This window comes from Carassius gibelio, chromosome B9 (genome assembly GCF_023724105.1).
Source record: "Carassius gibelio isolate Cgi1373 ecotype wild population from Czech Republic chromosome B9, carGib1.2-hapl.c, whole genome shotgun sequence".
NCBI classification, from domain to species: domain Eukaryota; kingdom Metazoa; phylum Chordata; class Actinopteri; order Cypriniformes; family Cyprinidae; genus Carassius; species Carassius gibelio.
In genome coordinates, this window is record NC_068404.1 from 21934832 (window position 1) to 21952444 (window position 17613).

The following is a 17613-nucleotide window of genomic DNA, read 5'->3' on the forward strand; positions in this document are numbered from 1 at the left end:
GTAAAAGCAATAACGAATCATTCTGTCTGGAGACTTTTTTTTTTATCAAAATCATCATGATCAACTACTATCAAATACTACACAAAAATACTGTCATGTAATATATATCAGTACATTGTTTTAAAAGTAGGTTTTTATTTAAGCAAAATAGATATATGTATATATAACTTTTTGATTTTAAGTTTTGGTGAGATATAACCTGGACATGCTTGACAGTTTTTGTGAGTTTTTGGTATTGTCATTAGTATTGACATCAAGGCTTTTTAACAGTACAGATGTGGAAATGTAGTAGGCTACAGAAGCACCTGCGCACACTCAAACATAATATTGCATAATCTAGTTAATAAAGCAACTCATTCTTTACCTTTGATGGACACAGTATCAGTTTTTCCAGCTGTGTTTGTAATAAAATGAGTTGAAGAGTCTGTCAGAGCATCGCTGAAGCCATCCAGAAACCTATCCGCAGCATGCGCAAATATTATAAAAGATAAGAAGTTCAGTCACGCGAGTTAAATAGACCAGAGATTTTAATTTAAGTTGTCAAATATTTAAAAGAATTGTTATTTAACATAACATTTACTAACTGTAAGCTTTGGTGAGCAGTAGAGACTTTTTTTTTAACATTTGCAGATAAGTGTTTCTGATCCCAAACAACTTTTTGATAGTTTATTTATAATCAACATTACCCTCACTTAATCTACAATAATATGCAGCTCACTACATTTTGAAACAAATTCATTGTATTCAAGTTTTTACTAGAAATTACACAATTGTAATTATTAGATACTATTTGAACTGCTTTGTTAATGTTTCAGGTTCTGATCTTCTGAAAATGAGTAGAGAAGATTTTATTCAGATCTGTGGTCCTGCTGACCCCATCCGTCTTTTCAATGCAATCAAAGGATGGTGAGTTGTATACTCAATCAAACATCCAGACAACACCACTTTGTTTGGTAACCTTATCTTGATGAAACCCTTCTGTTTGATAAACTTAAAAAAATATTTTGTTGGTTAAAATGCCAACACTTGAATAGTAAATTGTCGTGCCCTGAATGTAATGTATATGTTTGAGTGTTACAAAGATTTTGTGTATTACTCCATTATGTGAAAAGCTGCACACTTCAGTGATCAGTGCTGAATCCAGTGTTCTTTGCCATCTCAGTGTTCACTTACCAAACCCTGTAGACAAGACAAATGTGCTTAGAACACATGCAGACCATAAAACGAGCTTAAATCTATTATTTTTTAGTACAATAGTTTTCATTGTTTCAATGCAAATACTACATAAACTCTTAATACACTTCATACTTTTTAGTAGTTCAATATGTCTACTAACGTACAGCGGTGAAAGTTTATGCCAAGTGGGAGAATATTGTCTTTTCTATTAGCATGTTGAATTTTATAAAGGCCAGGTGCGAACAATGAAGAAACAAACGCTACGCTACAAACACGGACACACATCAAAGTTGATATAATATTTCCTTCATTGCACCACCAGAGAGCATCAATGCTTCAAGCAAAGTGTATTTTACAGGCGAAAATGTATGTATGCCAAAGTTTCTCATAAAAGGCAGTTTTAATATTTATTTAACTTCTACTGGTGTACTGCTGAGCTCTAGTCGTACACAGGACTGAAACAACCACTACCACAGCATTTGTTATTTATTTATTATTGTGTCTTTTGTATATTTACGTCTTTGTGTTATTTATTTAGCCACTTGTTTATTATTTTCGTATAGAAGACGGGGCTTGAACAACCAAGCTGTTCAAAAATGAGAAATTTAGGCGATTTCTAGTTTCCCATCGTCAAACTAAACAAAAAACGACGAGTAGTCAAAATAGGAAATTAAATGGTAAAAAGTTAAAACGTGCATAGTGTAGCAAGCAACCCAAAATACGAAATGTGTTTTACAAGGTTTTTAATATTTTCAGTCAGGCACAATACGAGACAGTCAGCTGAGCGAAAGACCCCACGCACGCACACACGTGTTTACTGCAGCCATGGCGGACATGCAGATGAAGATTCTCCGCAAGAAAATTCAGAAGAGAAATGATAAAAATAAACAACGCAAATTGCTCAGAGCTCAGAAGGAAGAAGAGGAAAACGGTGAAGGTGAGTTTTCTCTTTAATTGTAAAGATGAATGTGATGTTTAATTAACCCAGACGTTATCTCGGATCCCGCATGTAACATCAACTGCTTAGTGCAGTCGTGAAGTTTGATCTTATATTTTAGTCAGTTATATTTAACCTAGCAACACGACATACGTTATTTTTTATAGAATAGGATGGCGTTTATGTGTTGTTTAGTATTTGTATCGAGGAACTTTAACTTTATACACTTGTTAACCGACTTCTCATATTGAGTGTGCTTTAAGTTGATGAAATGCACTACATGTGTTTCTGATCTGGCAGAGGTAAAAGTTGTTCTGGACGAATCTGATTCTGCTCCAAACGTCAGTGAAGAGCAGCAGCGAAGTAACGAAACCTCACAGCAAATTAAGAAGAAAAAGAAAAGAAAACTGCATGGTGCAGGGTACGCAGCTTCTGGTGAGTATTAATTTTGCTGTCATTGTCTGATGCAGTGTTGCCAACTTCTTTCAATGGAAAGTAGCTAAACCCTGCCTGAAAAGTCGCTAAATGTCGCTAGATGACGTCATATGGTAATTACCATATTCATGACGTAGGTGCGTCATATTATCTCGCCCTTTCTGTGCTCATGTACTGCATTTTAATGCTGCAAAAATTCTCAATAAAACGTTTTTTATTATTATATTTTAATGTTTCTGTTGTCAGACAACGGAATTAATATTATAATGACTGAAACGCGGTCCATTAAGACTACATACCAGCTCTCAAAGATGTTAATCTGTGCACTAAAATCCTATTCACGACTATGAAATAACATACACATAAGATTAAGACAATGGTTGAACTGTGATTTCGACTGTACTTGTATGTAAAATAGAGTTTGAAGCAACAGAATATCTTTTTTTAACTGAAAGTGCTGCTCCTCTCTGCTCGCTGAACAGGGCAGATAGAGATGCGTGTGCGCGCGCTGCCTGTGGGGGGGGGGGGAGAGAGAGAGAGAGAGCGCGAGCGCTTGTGCTCGTTCGGCAGTACTGGAGAGTCTCAGAGAATAAATAAGGTCTGTCAAAAAAAAGTCGCTAGATTTGTCGCTAGTCGCTTTTTTGGAAAAAAGTCGCTATGGGGGTTTGAAAAGTCGCTAAATCTAGCGACAAATCCGCTAAGTTGGCAACACTGGTCTGATGTCGTTATAAATAGTGTCTATGCCATTGTCAATGGGCAATTTTTGTAGTTAGAGTGGTGGCATCTAAATATACAATTTAATTATAGCATATAAAATGTGTGTGTATATATATATATATATATATATATATATATATATATATATACTACGTAATAATGGATTTGGTCCTTGTAGGTGTGAAAAAGGTCAAAAAGCAGGATGTTAAAGAGACAACAGAAGCATCGGATGGAGAAGATGAGAAACAGGAGGAATTTACAGAGCCTGAAAAGGTGCCAGAAAACGGAAATGATGACAAAGGGGGTTCAGCAGAAGAGGATGACAGTGATGAAGATGGACCAGAGCTTCCTTCTGGTCTCACAGGTAAACATGACATAACCTTTTAAACACCCTCTGCTGTGAGTCACATATGATGAGCCTGATTCAGTTTCTACAGTTATACACAAATTTCAGGGGGAAAAGTAACTTTGTTAAAAAAAAAAATTATTTTTCTCACAGACATGAATTGGTAACTATGATTTATTTTCGTCACTGGTGACTTTCTCAGGTGCGTTTGAGGACAAGTCGTTTGCATCTTTGGCTGAAGTGGTCAGTGAGAATACACTGAAGGGGGTGAAGGAAATGGGCTTTGAAACCATGACTGAGATCCAGCACAAGACCATACGACCTCTGCTGGAAGGAAGGTGAGTTTGCCTTCACATTTAACATCATCACATTTGTTTATTTCTTGTATAAATGTTTAAGATATGTGCTCATTCTTGCCAAACAGAGACGTGTTGGCTGCCGCTAAAACAGGAAGCGGTAAAACTCTGGCTTTCCTGATTCCATCTATTGAGCTTATTTACAAACTCAAATTTATGCCCAGAAATGGTGAGTGTATATATTGTCATTCTCTGATTGATTGTAGTCATAGCAGAGATGTCCATATGACCTTAGAGGTGTGACATTGTTGTGTGTGTGTGTGTCAGGGACTGGAGTGGTCATATTGTCTCCCACTCGTGAGTTGGCCATGCAGACGTATGGTGTGCTGAAGGAGCTGATGACTCATCATGTGCACACATATGGCCTCATCATGGGCGGCAGCAATCGTTCTGCTGAAGCCCAGAAACTCTCCAATGGAGTCAATATCATTGTTGCTACACCTGGCAGACTTCTCGATCACCTGCAGGTCAGGCCTTTTACTGTCAACAGCTTTGCCACCTGGGTCTGTGGAGTGTACTCCACCTCTTTTTCTTTCCACAGAACACCCCCGGGTTCATGTTTAAGAACCTCCAGTGTCTGATCATTGACGAGGCTGATAGGATTCTAGAGGTTGGCTTCGAGGAAGAACTGAAGCAGATCATCAAACTGCTGCCTAGTAAGAACTGAACACCCTGAAGTCACTTCCTTTAACCAGGGTTCTTGCACGTCCTTAAATATTTCTTTCTTTCCAGAAAAAAGACAGACCATGTTGTTTTCCGCAACACAGACGCGTAAAGTGGAGGATCTTGCACGAATCTCCCTCAAGAAGGAGCCGTTGTATGTGGGGGTGGATGACAACAAAGACACGGCCACCGTGGAAGGACTAGAACAGGTAAACTTCTTTATCAATACCAGTTTATCATGGGTCGTGGGTGGTATATCATATTTGAGTTTGACCTTGTGCTGTTTTTAGGGATATGTCGTGTGTCCTTCGGAAAAACGTTTCCTGCTGCTTTTCACATTTCTGAAGAAGAACCGTAAGAAGAAGCTGATGGTGTTCTTCTCATCTTGCATGTCTGTGAAGTACCACTATGAGCTGCTCAACTACATCGATCTGCCTGTCATGGCTATTCACGTGAGTCACAGAGCCATACGCGCATGAAGCGAGATGATGGGAAGTGCCGTTGAAGCAGTGTGATGAGTGCTTTTGTTTTCACGTTCTTTCAGGGGAAGCAGAAACAGACGAAGAGAACCACAACGTTTTTCCAGTTCTGTAACGCAGACTCTGGCATACTCCTCTGTACGGATGTGGCTGCCAGAGGTCTCGATATCCCAGAGGTGGACTGGATTGTTCAGTACGACCCTCCTGATGATCCAAAGGTAGAGCAGTCACGCCCCTAGTCCAGCCTTGCTGATAGATATATATACACGCTTGTATTTGGATTTTTATATGTGACTTTTTGGTTGATATTTAGGAGTACATTCACCGTGTGGGACGAACAGCTCGTGGTATTAATGGTAGAGGACATGCCCTCCTGATCCTAAGACCAGAGGAGCTCGGCTTTCTACGATTTCTCAAACAGGCCAAAGTATGAAGTCCCTATGGTTATGGTTTTATATTGGCTTTGTATGATCATGACAGGAGTTTAAAGGGATAGTTCACCCAAAAATGAAAATTATAATTGATTACTCTCCCTCAAGTCGTTCCAAAGCAGGAAGATATTTTTGATGCATTCCGAGAGCTCATTGACCCTCCCATAGACAGAGAGGGTACGACCACAATCTAGGTCCAGAAACATGGTAAGGTCACCAGTAAAATAGTCCATGTGACATCAGTAGTTCAACTTTAATTTTATGAGGCTACAAGAATACTTTGTTGTGCGCGGATAAAACAAAAATAACATTTTTGTTCAACCATTCTTCTCCTCATTCACGATTAGAACAATTGAACAAAATTATTTTTCTTTGTGCACGAAAAGTATTCTCGTAGATTTGTAAATTTACAGGTTGAACTACTGATGTCACATGGATTATTTCACTGATGACCTTACCATGTTTCTGGACCTAGATCGTGGTCGTACCCTCTCTGTCTATGGGAGGGTCAAAGAGCTCTCGGAATGCATCAAAAATATCTTAATTTGTGTTCCGAAGATGGGTTTGGAACGACTTGAGGATTAGTAATTAATGACAGAAATTAAATTTTTGGGTGAACTATCCCTTTAAATACTCACTCTGTATAAATTTGCACCTTAACTAAACTTGCATATAAAATTATTAAATACTATATGGACATAAACTAAAGTGAAAACAAAATCTAATTCAAAATAGTAACAAAGTATATGCTACTAATATAACACTGGTAATCTGTTAAACATGTCAAGGTGAATCTTGAAAAATGCATCTCTCTCTCTCTCGTGTTCTTCTAAAGGTCCCTTTGAGTGAGTTTGAGTTCTCCTGGGCTAAAATCTCTGATATCCAATCTCAGGTGAGACGTCACATTCAGTGAAATTGAACTAAATCTCTGGCTAATTTTCAAACATAACCTCTCTGAATCCTTTAAATTGTCATTTTCTTTGGTCTTTTGCAGTTGGAGAAGCTGATAGAGAAGAACTACTACCTTCACAAATCAGCTCAGGAGGCCTACAAATCCTACGTCAGAGCTTACGACTCTCATTCCCTCAAACAAATCTATAATGTGGAGACACTCGACCTCCCGAAAGTGGCAATGTCCTTTGGGTTTAAAGTGCCACCTTTTGTGGACCTCAGTATCCTTCCAGCACTGTATTACAGTGAATATTCTTGCATGTGGAATTTGTTACTTATTAGTTTAAGTTTATTATGTGTAATCATGGTTGTACATCATTACCATTTGTGGACTGTAATATGCTCACCACGACTGCATTTATTTGAGCAAAAATACGGTTTAAAAATTGTGAAATACAATTTGAATTAACTTTTTTTTTTTTTTAGTTTTCAGACTCGGTTCTCCAGTGTCACATGATCCTTTAGAAATCATTCTAATATGCTGATTTGGTGCTTAAGAATTTTTTTTTTTGAATTGTACTGTAGATCTATTAGCAGTACAAGGCCTTTATAATATTCATAAGGTCAGAGTCTTCGGGTGGTGTTTGTTCCTTAACCGTTAACTCTCTCAGATGTTCACAGCAGTAAAGGGGCGAAGATGCAGAAGCGAGGTGGCGGCGGAGGCTTTGGCTACCAGAAATCGAATAACGTCCACAAGGCCAAGATCTTCAAACACGTCAACAAAAGGAGAGGAGATGGTAGACAGTTCTCACGCTGAGAATAAGATCAATCCTCCTTGTGATGCACCTCTTTATGGAGTAGCTGTCAGACTACACGATTGTCATTGTGTTCATTTGTTCTCAGTCATTTGAGAGGAGCTCTGATCAGTCTGCATTCCATGCCTGTACAGAAAGTGGTTTTCAGAAGCTGTTATGTAATGCTGAATTTCTATTGTTACTGGCCCAACTCATTAAATATAGAAACTTATATTGTGAATAATTCTTCATGCTGTTGCCTCTCCATTTGAGATTGAACCTACAACCTTAGTGGCAAGCAGGGTTTGATAGATCAGCCTTTGGTTTTTCATTTGTGTTTATATATATATATATATATGTATTTTTTTTCATACTGTTTAAGGAAAGGAAAATTCTGAGCAGGATTTAATAATTTTCATTTATGCACCAATGTAACAACAATGCTTGCTTTTTTAAAAACTCTTCCTGTGAAATGCCACACAAATATTGTGTGTGAGAGATTAACAACCAATGAACTTTATTATAGATATATTAACATTTTATAAATTTCTGGGTTTCTTCCTTATAAAAAATGTTTTTATGAAAACTCAAATAAAAAGCAGCACTGTAAGATGTAGTGTGACTCCTCGCTAGTCTGAAACCACTATAGTAAATACATCTCAAATCAGCAGGTAGTTAATTTCTCTTTTAATGTGTTTTGATCTTATGGAAGCAGATTTTTATGATCATGATACAAAAACAAAGGTGATTAGTAAGGGAATTTGTGTTTATACATTATGGGTTTAAATAAAGTGACATCAAGGCACAAAACATTGCCAGTTTAACAGTACATAAGTTACATGCTTCATCTCTGAACCTAGAAGAATCTAGACCAACAAACATACTGAACAGTCAAGTTTCAGTCTGTAAGCAGATGTGATCAGGGAATGTGATTGGAGTATTTTGAAGTGCTACTTGGGAGTTGTGTGTTAATGGGGTTGGGTGCAAATCCAGCTGTTATGACGCTCCCTTTGCCCTTAGTTTAGATAACAGCATCTCATTCTTGCGGCACTCCTGCAACAGACCAGAATATCAATAGATTAATGTCTATACACCCTGTGTACAGGAGTATGGAATAAATTAATTTAAAACTATAAACTTGTGTGAGAGTATACCTCTTTAAAGTCCTTGACGGTTTTAAAATAGAGCCTCTGTTTATCCAGCAGCTCCAAGTACTCATCATTCAGCTGATCTCTGCGCATCTTATTCTCCTGTCTTTTCTTTTCCATCTTTAAGTGCACAAATACACATTAATGAACAATAATGCAATACATGTTCCTGTCTGATGGGGTAAATCCACAAATAGCAAGAATGGAATTAAACAAATTTATATGCAAAATGGAAATAATATTATGAGATTTCATCTATTATATGATATAGTAGTCTGGATTTGTACCTTTATGCGACTCTGTTTGATTCCTTCCACAATTTGCTCCATTTGTCTGAGAAACTGTTCTTTACTTCCTGACGAAGCCATGGCTCTAGAAACACACAAACAGACTTTACATTCAACTCTGCCTTCAGGATAGACATTACAAAACTCAATCATCTGAGAGGGTCTGAGGTTCTTGCTGTAATATTAGGACATTTCTACAAGGATGCTGGAATTGAATTTAAAACTCACTGCTGGAAATGATCGTGTATGGAGTTCAGCAGATTGACCTGTGAAAGAAAAAAAAAACAGTGTTTCAATTTTCCTGCACTTCCTTTTAAACAAAACCTTGACAAGAGTTACGAGAAAATGAATTCCCAGTAGCACAGATAAAGCGGAAACCTCTTTCTCCAGGTAAACCTTCTTGTCATCCAGGGTGTTATAGAGTGTGAAGAACTGTTTTGTCTCTTTGTGTGTTGCAGAAACTGAAAAGCGAATGAACAATTAAAGAGTGCTTCAAAAAGCCACAGATCTGACTTCAGCTTATTCAGTTGGATCTATTTTCTAACCAACACCTTAAAGCTATTGTGTAACAGAAGCAGTGAGATTTTTTTTCTTTTGTATTGCAACCTACATCTGAGTAATCGGATTATTGAGAAAGAAAATAATGTAATGCAGGGTCTTTGTTCAATATAGTTGATACTATAGGTTGTTGATTGGATGGAGGCAGATCTGACTGTGAGCTTGAGGTTAATAGTAGAAAAGGGGCAGAGATTAAGCTAAAAATACTAAAAGACTGGAGGAAACTTAAACGTCTTTAAAAAAACAGATTCTGACTTTATACACGCACCTTGGCTGTACAGCTCAATAAAGCGTTTCTGATACTGGGTCAGCTCGGCTCTGCTGGGAACCTCATCGATCTTTCTCTGAAGGATGGCAATCTCGCGGTTCCTCCGAGCCTGTAGGAGGCAGTAGAGTAAAACTGAGTATAAAGAATCTTTTAACTAATCTGTTGAGTAAAACCATCAGTTCAACTTGACCTACCATCAGCAGACGGATCTTCTGCAGCTTTTCTCTGTCTGCAGTGTACTGCTGATCAATCAACACATTCATCTCCTACAAACACACATGCAGAGGGTAACTAGAATGACACAGATCGGCTCTGTTCCAAAATGTTGGAATTAGGAGAATTGCTTCAAAAGCTTCTTATGATATGCCATTAGCATAGCCGCATCCTAACACCAAGAAGAGTTGCTGCCTATGAAGAGTGTTAAAAATCAGTCACTTAAGAGGTTCCATTTCAGTTATGATGACTTATGTATGCACCTTCTTCTCTTCTCCTTCTTCTCCATACTCCAGCTTCAGCTCTTCAATATTCTGCTGCAGACGGGTCATTTCCTCCTATACACACACACAACTGTTAATAAAACATCCATATCTTCAACGTTACTGACAAACCATAGTAGTGCAACAACAGGGTTGTGGTGGTAACATACGCGACAGTGTGAGCGGAACGTTTGCTCTTGATGTTTGAGGTTTTCATTCATGGCCACCAAAGCACGCAGCTTCTCCAGTAACCTGAAAGATAAAAACAAACAATACTTCAATACAACGCAAGGATATCTTCTGAGGAATTATCATGCTGTTTGACTTTTTCTCGTCTGATTTCTATACACTTTGGTGTTAGCGTGATGCAGAGCTGATGGCACAATGCTCCAATAAGCATAGCATACACAAAGAAGCAAATAATTAATTTCTAAGCAGACTGAACTACGTAACCCACATTTAATTCAGTGAACTTTGCAGACAAATGCAGTCATTTCAATAGGAATTCACACAATCAGGAATTCTGTTGAGGGTGAAAGATTTTCCCTCACAGATTTTGCATTGGTTTAGTTGAACTGAAAAACAAGGCTGCCTTCCATTACGCAAAAAGTGTAGCATGTCCAAATTCAAGTATTCATAATACAGAAAAGAACCGAAATGAATACCCCATGAGTCCATGGGAGAGAAGTAGTGAACGGCAGTGAAGAGATGCAACTGATGCCATTAAGTCACTTGACAAAGCCAACATGGCAAATGTTCAGACTTCAGACTACATTAGACTTTTATAGTACACACATCATACTAAATACAAACAGGAAGTACTTATTCAACAGAGGATTCTACTCAGAGATCCTAATGTCCTTGCACACTGACTCCGAAATTTTAGTTAAATTTTTTTTTTTCATATTCATCATCCTTTTCTATCAAAATGCTTGCTAAGGATGCAAAAATTCAGAAAAAAAATCAAACCTGATCCAAAATTTTTTATGATGGACGAAAGTTTCGGAGTCAGTGTGTAAACATGACTGACACAACATGAGGTTGTATTTATTTTTTTAACGTGCAAAAATTTCGGGCTCAGTTTGCAATGACCTTCAGTTTAAATAATTCCAGGTGCTCTGTTTGCTTACCCAGAATCGGCCTGAGACTCTACGTCCTCCAGTGAGTTCAGCTCGCTCTCCAGCTTTTCAGTTTGTGCTGTGGCCTAAAAAAAACCAAACATTAATGGTCCAAGTCAAGCAGTTATCTGTCAGTATATTACATCTGTGCCTGATTGTCTCACCTCGGCTAGTTTGACTTTAGCTTCCTCACATGCGGCTCTAGCCTCCTGCTGTTTGGATTGCAGCTGAATAAATCAAGAAACAATGAAGATATGAACAAACAATGACAGTGATATCAGCATTCTGTAATGTGAGGTATGTGTATGAATGTGGAATTACCTCTTCAAGATCTTTAGTTTTTTGAGTGATCTGTTTGTTGAGTGACGCCAGTTGACGCCTGTGTTGCTGCGCAGGTCCAAATCTTTCCGGCCGATCCTCCACGGAGCGCTCCGCCTGCCCAATCACGCAGAAATGTGGAAGGTTAGAACACACTATACAACTTCTTCAGAGAACATTCTAATTTTATTGCAAATTCCAAAATTGTATTCCAGTCTTAAATCATTGTTCTTTTTGTAAAAATAAAGGGACTGCTAGGTCCCTAGAGGTTGAGTGTTGAGAGTTTTAGCACTCTTCACCTTCTCGGCATATTCGGTGGCAATTTGCTTGATCTCCTCAGACTGCAGTCCAACAATCTGCCCCACTGTGCTGGCTGACAACTTCCCCTAAAAACACACACAGAAATAGCATAAAATAAGAAGACTGCAGTTCAGATTTTTTTTCTTAAAGGCCGTCTTGATAAGTAAGAGCAGACATACAAGAAAATAATTCACCTTTAAACTAAGTTTTCACAAAGTTACTTTATTCCTTTAAAGGGACAGTCTACCCAAAAATATTGTTTACTCATCCTCATGTCATTATATCCATTTCTTTACCAATCTGCGAAACAAAAAAAACGATTTTTGGACAACGGTGGGAAAAAACTAAACTGAATAACACTTATTTTTATTATACAGGCAAAAATACTTAAGACAAAAAAGAAAGTCAAAACAGTCTGGAATGACACGAGGGTAAGAATTTGAACTTTTAGGTGAACTATCCCTTTAAACTCTTTTGCGTTTTAAGCATTTGGAAATGTACCTCCTCTGTTGCCATTGCAGCCATTCCAGTCATCAAGGCTTTGATTCTGAGCTGTAAAACAGGCAACCAGAACTGACTGGTTAATGGAACAATAACTTTAGTCAGATAAAAGAGTTGTTGATTAAAAACAAGTGCGTTATTATAGGCGAAGTGTGGTTTCACATGATCCTCTAACTGACCTCCTCTGCTGCCTGCAGGTCCTCTTCTTCAGACACCTGGGTCATTCCAGGAGGCACACCCGGCGCGCCCTGAGCCAACACCTGCTTCTGCTCCACTGCCTGTAAGAAACAACATCACATGATCAGACTAACAACCAATCAAAAGCAACAAAGGTCAGTTCCAAGCCCTACTGTCCATCTGTGATCTCTTATACCCAGATGGACACCACAGGGGTGCTTCTAGGGTCAGTGCATACAAAAACTCAACACATTTTTTTGCTGATTAACACAGAGTTGCCTGTAGAACTGAAAGCTGCAGCATTTTGAATCAAACGTATTGCTTGCAAGACTACCTTTAAAATTACAGTGCAGAATAATTATTTAATTTAATGATAACATTTACCAGAAGCTTCTAAACCTCTTGGATCAATATATTACCAACACATTCCCATTGCTTTTCCACTTTTTTAAGATTACTAGATACATATTTTTAAACAACAACTAGCCAATTCTAGCAAACTGCAAAGCTTGAAATAGCAAAAATATCAACTGTATAAATTTCCATTACTTTTCAACAGATTCATTCATTTTATCCAATTCATCCATATGACTATCCGTTGCTTAAATGTAACCTTCTCTGACCGGACTTTTTATGTGATGTTTTGGTCATCTGATACTCACAGTGGCTGCTTTAGACTGTTTGCTGAATCCATAGCGCCTAGAAAAAAAGATCGAAAAGAAGGACTTTTCAAGACAACATGTGGCTCATTGCAAGATTCGGTTTCAAAACACTTCACACTTACAGGCACAACACACCACATGACAGGAAATTACACATGACCAATACATTTAGATGCAATATGTGAAAAACAGCACTAGGGCAGATGCAAAAGTAAAGACATTAATGCAGTTGATGCAAAGTCAATCTGTGTCACTCCCATTCCCAGAAACTGAGCTTCAGTCATACTCACTGCATGTACTGTGATATGAGAAGGCACGGACTAATGAGTGAAATAAAAGAGACAGACAGACAGAAAGAAAGAAAAAGAGAAGCGAATGATGATAGGAGTACAGAATGAACAGATGCCTTTAATGGAGATTTAGTTTGACCCTGAAATGGTGATAAAATGTGTCAGTGACGATGAAGGAAACAAAATAGAGGGTGAATGAAAGAGAATCTGGATGAAAACTGGTCCCCCCCCAACTGGTACTAAATATACTATATATTCTAAACAAAAACACTACCATTTCAGTACCATATTTTTATATTTTTAATCAAAGTGCCATACTTGAAACTCTGAATGTGTATCTGCAACATGTTGTCATGCACTACCACTCCAATGTTTGGGGTCACTAAGATTTTTAAAAAAACATTAAACATTTTATTTATGAAGGATGCATTAAATTGATCAACACTGACAGTAAAGACATTTATAATGTGACAAACAATTTCAGCACAGTAATAAATCATATTTTCCAATATTAAAGCACTAAACCCCAAGAAGCCGTGGTTTACAGTGAATTTATAACAGTTAAGGGGTTTTAGGCACGACGCGAAAACCCTCATAGCTGTTATAAATTCACTGTAAACCACTGCTTCACGGGGATTACTGGTTTTATAAAACGCTTATTCCATATACTAAGTTAGGTTTCACAAAATAAAACCGAGCAAAGAAAGTGTAATGATATTAATAAAAACAGTATTCTTCAGCCAAAAAAAGTAGTTCCTCAGTGGTTGCAACAAAGTGGTATGTTTGTAAACAAGTAAACAAAGGGGTATGTTCGTAGACAAATTTACAACAGCTTCGAACACAGCTCAACCAATCAGAATCAAGGACCGAAACTAACGGTTTTATAAACTATAAATTATTTTGAATGGTTTGTACTGTATTTTCGATCAAATAATTGAATCTTTAATGAGCATGAGAGACTTCTTTTAGAACATTTATTTGAAATATTTGAAAGGTAGTGTTTAAAGTACTCCTCAGGTAACTACGCTCTTTTAAAAGCCTACAGTACACAACACAGCAACAATCCTTGGTTCACTTCCAGCTGGACATGATAGGAGTATAAAATTCCCGGGTCCTGTAAAGGAGGAGAGAGAGTACCTGCCGAACTCCAGCAAGGTAGAATGAACCCGAGACTCTTCATCCAGCAGCTCGCCAGCATCCACCTGCCGTTTATAACGCCTCTGAGGAGCATAAACCTCCTGCACCAAAACACAATTCATAACATATTCAACATCTCACAACCTTCTTTTATTAAATACAAGGAAGAGGAACTTATGGCACATAATTACCATAACTGTTCTCATGTGGAGGGGGGGGGGGGGGCAATATTAAATTAAATTCAGCAGAGAGGCTAAGTATAAACTCAGTCAGCCAAGTATCATGATTTAAAGCTCATGATGTGTAGTTGATGTATAAATGTTTATTACATACTTACACACACGTTCACCACAGTACTGATGGCTCTCTCCTTCCTTAATTCAAACTCCTCATCCTAAAACAAACACATGTACTGAGACTTCAACAGTTACAGATTGTAAAATATTTGACACTTCACCGAGTTAATACCCTGTATTTGTATTTCAGTGTTGGCCTGTTCTCTCACCTCAGGAGATGCATGCGTTTTCTGGAACTGAGAAATGGAATATGACCTGACATAATCTCCCATCTCCTCCCGGGTTTCAATCGCCTTCTTTACTAACCACTATAGATGCCACAAAAGATGCATTGTAAGTATTCTTGCACTTTTTATTCACTATTAATATTAATAATACTGGATTTTGGGGGGGGTCTGTAAGTGTTTTTTTTTTTTAATGTATGCATTAATCACAACTGATAGTAAAGACATTTATAATGTGACAAAAATTATTCTGTTTCATTTAATTTCAACTTTCTATTCATCATAAAACCTGAAAACCAGAAAACCTATTATATATATATATATATATATATATATATATATATATATAATTAGAAAACCATTATGTTAAATTGTAATAACATTTCACAACATTGCTATTTCACTCTATTTTCCCCTCAAATAAATGCAGCCTTAAAGAGCAAAAATAAACTTCTTAAAAACATAACATAAAATAAACATACAAAACTTCTTAGAAACAGAAAATCATACAGATGATTAGCCAAGTTTTTTGTAATGTAGGTCTTTAGCTCTTTTATATGTGAAAGTTATGAAGGTGTACATACCTGTACAACAGGGAAGATGTGGATAAAATCCAGCCCTTGGATCTGATGAGGCTCTAATCGGTGAGGACACTTCATTTTGGGCAGAACTGACACAATCTTCTCTGTCAGAGCACTTGGAAATTGGAAAAGACACAGACAATCGCATTAACCAGAATTCAGTTCAATCTGAACATTTTCTTTCTTCATATGTTTATTCTACATGCTCACATTTTTTGCCCAATGGTGGAATTTTCTTGGAAAAGCAGATCGACGTCTATGTCAAAGTTGCATGTAGTTATACACCAGGTCAGTCCTCCAACCACCTAAAGTACAGGCAGAGACTGTTCATAATTATCTAATAGTGAGTAAAACACACTTTAATTTGATTGGTGCAGGTGGGTAAAGTCTGCCGTACCTTGTCAAAGGGTGACAGTCCCTTAATGCGTGCTCTGAAATAACCAGCAGCGAGCAACAACTCCAAAATCTCTGCAAGCTTGACACTCTGCTCCTCATCCTCACGTGTCTCCACCTGTCAATCACACCCCATACACAAGTCAGTATATACAGACTCATTCAATTAAAACACACTTTCTAAATAAAAATGAACTTGGGCAGCATATCCAAACATTTCTAAAAATGCAACAACAAATTGTAAAATTAGCTTATAAAATTGCATTTGCAGACACCTCATATATTATATTACACCTGTTATTTATTTTCTTAATGCACATTAATTGATATTACTGATATTATATTGTGTAACACTCTCCTGACAATACATTTTATTTATACTAAACAGCAGGAATTCTTCACCAAGACATAATTATTTACAAATTAGGTTAAATGTATTGATTTAGCAAACGCGTTTATCGTCATTTATATAAAAGTGTACTTTGAGTCTCTTTATAAGAAGGCAAAAAAACATGTATACGCTTCTATTTATCTGATACGTTGAAGTCATTTGTTGAATGCATAACCTTAAAGGCAATAAAAGCGGACTGCAAACGCAAATATGCCCATATGAGGGTTTAAGTGTTTTGTTTTTAGTATTACCTTGATGAGATTGCCCTCCTGATCATATTGGGCTCCGATTTTCGAGCCTGTTCTCACTCTCTGGAACACAGAGGTGGCCGCCATGATGATCACGATGTATCACGTGAGTAACGTGACGCAAAAACTGTCGCAGTCAAAACAGTTTGCTACTAAACAGTATGAGTGCAATATGAAAAGATTTCTTACTTGCTCAGTTGTCAAACATTATTGAGACATTACTGGTTGAAATGTCTGTTTAATAAAGAAAATTAAATAAGTGAAGACGTGAGTGTTTTGGTATTTTATAATTTCCGGTGTTTGTTTTTATGGCTGGAGCTTAGAGATGTGATGCTGCATAAATGACAATGGCGAGAAAAGTGGCTGTTCTGTAGACTTGGGATTAAATTAATTATTTTTTTAGACAAATATAAATTTAAATGTATGTTGTGCTTGGTTAAGACTTCACCATTCTGTATATCCTGCTGATTTAGTATGGTTGGCTTCTAAATAGGTTTATATTCAAGTAGGCTATGAAATGACATTAACTCGTTTGAAGTAATGGTGCTTCATATAACATTGTCCATAGAAACAGTGTTAATGATAAATCCCCTTTGATGTTTGTACTGGCTTCTGTATTCAGGCCACCAGGACACCATACAGAATTTATTAAAGAATTTGCTATCCTAATTTTTTATCCGAGTTAGTGCTGGCTGCATATAAAGTTTTAATTCTTGGTGATTTTAATATCCATGTTGATAATGAAAAAGATGCTTTGTTCCGTAACTTCTTGTTACAAGTAGAATAATCACTTCTACCACAAAAGACTTCTTTGTAAGTAATCTTCCTAATGTGTCCCAATTCGTTAGCATATCCAAAACCTTAGAACAACTTGTAACAGAAACTATGGACTTTCTCTTTTCTTCCATTTTAAATACAGTTGCTCTTTTATGCTTAAGGAAGATTAAGGAAAACTTATTAAGGAAAATATCAAAATCAACTGCGGGTGGCAGATCCTTTTCCTATTTAGCAACTC

At 37.2% G+C, this 17613-nt stretch overlaps 2 protein-coding genes across 3 annotated transcripts; one reads left to right on the forward strand and one right to left on the reverse strand.

The window, feature by feature from the left end:
- The first annotated feature begins 1397 nt into the window (after positions 1–1397).
- On the forward strand, positions 1398–7835 carry LOC127965177 (ATP-dependent RNA helicase DDX18-like). The gene is made up of 15 exons (XM_052565832.1): positions 1398–1542; positions 1933–2113; positions 2414–2548; positions 3444–3629; positions 3814–3949; positions 4036–4136; positions 4235–4434; positions 4509–4623; positions 4700–4839; positions 4921–5082; positions 5175–5327; positions 5423–5536; positions 6376–6432; positions 6535–6712; positions 7103–7835. The coding sequence occupies exons 2-15, from the start codon at positions 2002–2004 to the stop codon at positions 7246–7248; spliced, it is 1935 nt and encodes a 644-aa protein (XP_052421792.1). The 5' UTR covers positions 1398–1542; positions 1933–2001; the 3' UTR covers positions 7249–7835.
- Positions 7836–7897: 62 nt separating this feature from the next.
- LOC127965178 (coiled-coil domain-containing protein 93) lies at positions 7898–16760 on the reverse strand. Of its 2 annotated transcripts, XM_052565833.1 has the most exons (24): positions 16602–16760; positions 15964–16077; positions 15777–15871; positions 15570–15681; positions 14971–15069; positions 14803–14859; positions 14466–14566; positions 13329–13358; positions 13039–13075; positions 12379–12477; positions 12200–12250; positions 11698–11784; positions 11402–11515; positions 11245–11307; positions 11093–11166; positions 10133–10214; positions 9963–10037; positions 9681–9752; positions 9487–9595; positions 9039–9121; positions 8889–8926; positions 8661–8745; positions 8380–8493; positions 7898–8278 (listed from the first exon to the last, which is right to left on the reverse strand). In XM_052565833.1, exons 1-24 carry the CDS (start codon positions 16683–16685, stop codon positions 8222–8224), a joined length of 1932 nt encoding a protein of 643 aa, XP_052421793.1. In that variant the 5' UTR covers positions 16686–16760; the 3' UTR covers positions 7898–8221. The 2 variants fall into 2 exon arrangements, with proteins under 2 accessions (XP_052421793.1, XP_052421794.1); XM_052565834.1 differs by lacking the exon at positions 13329–13358.
- Positions 16761–17613: the final 853 nt, after the last annotated feature.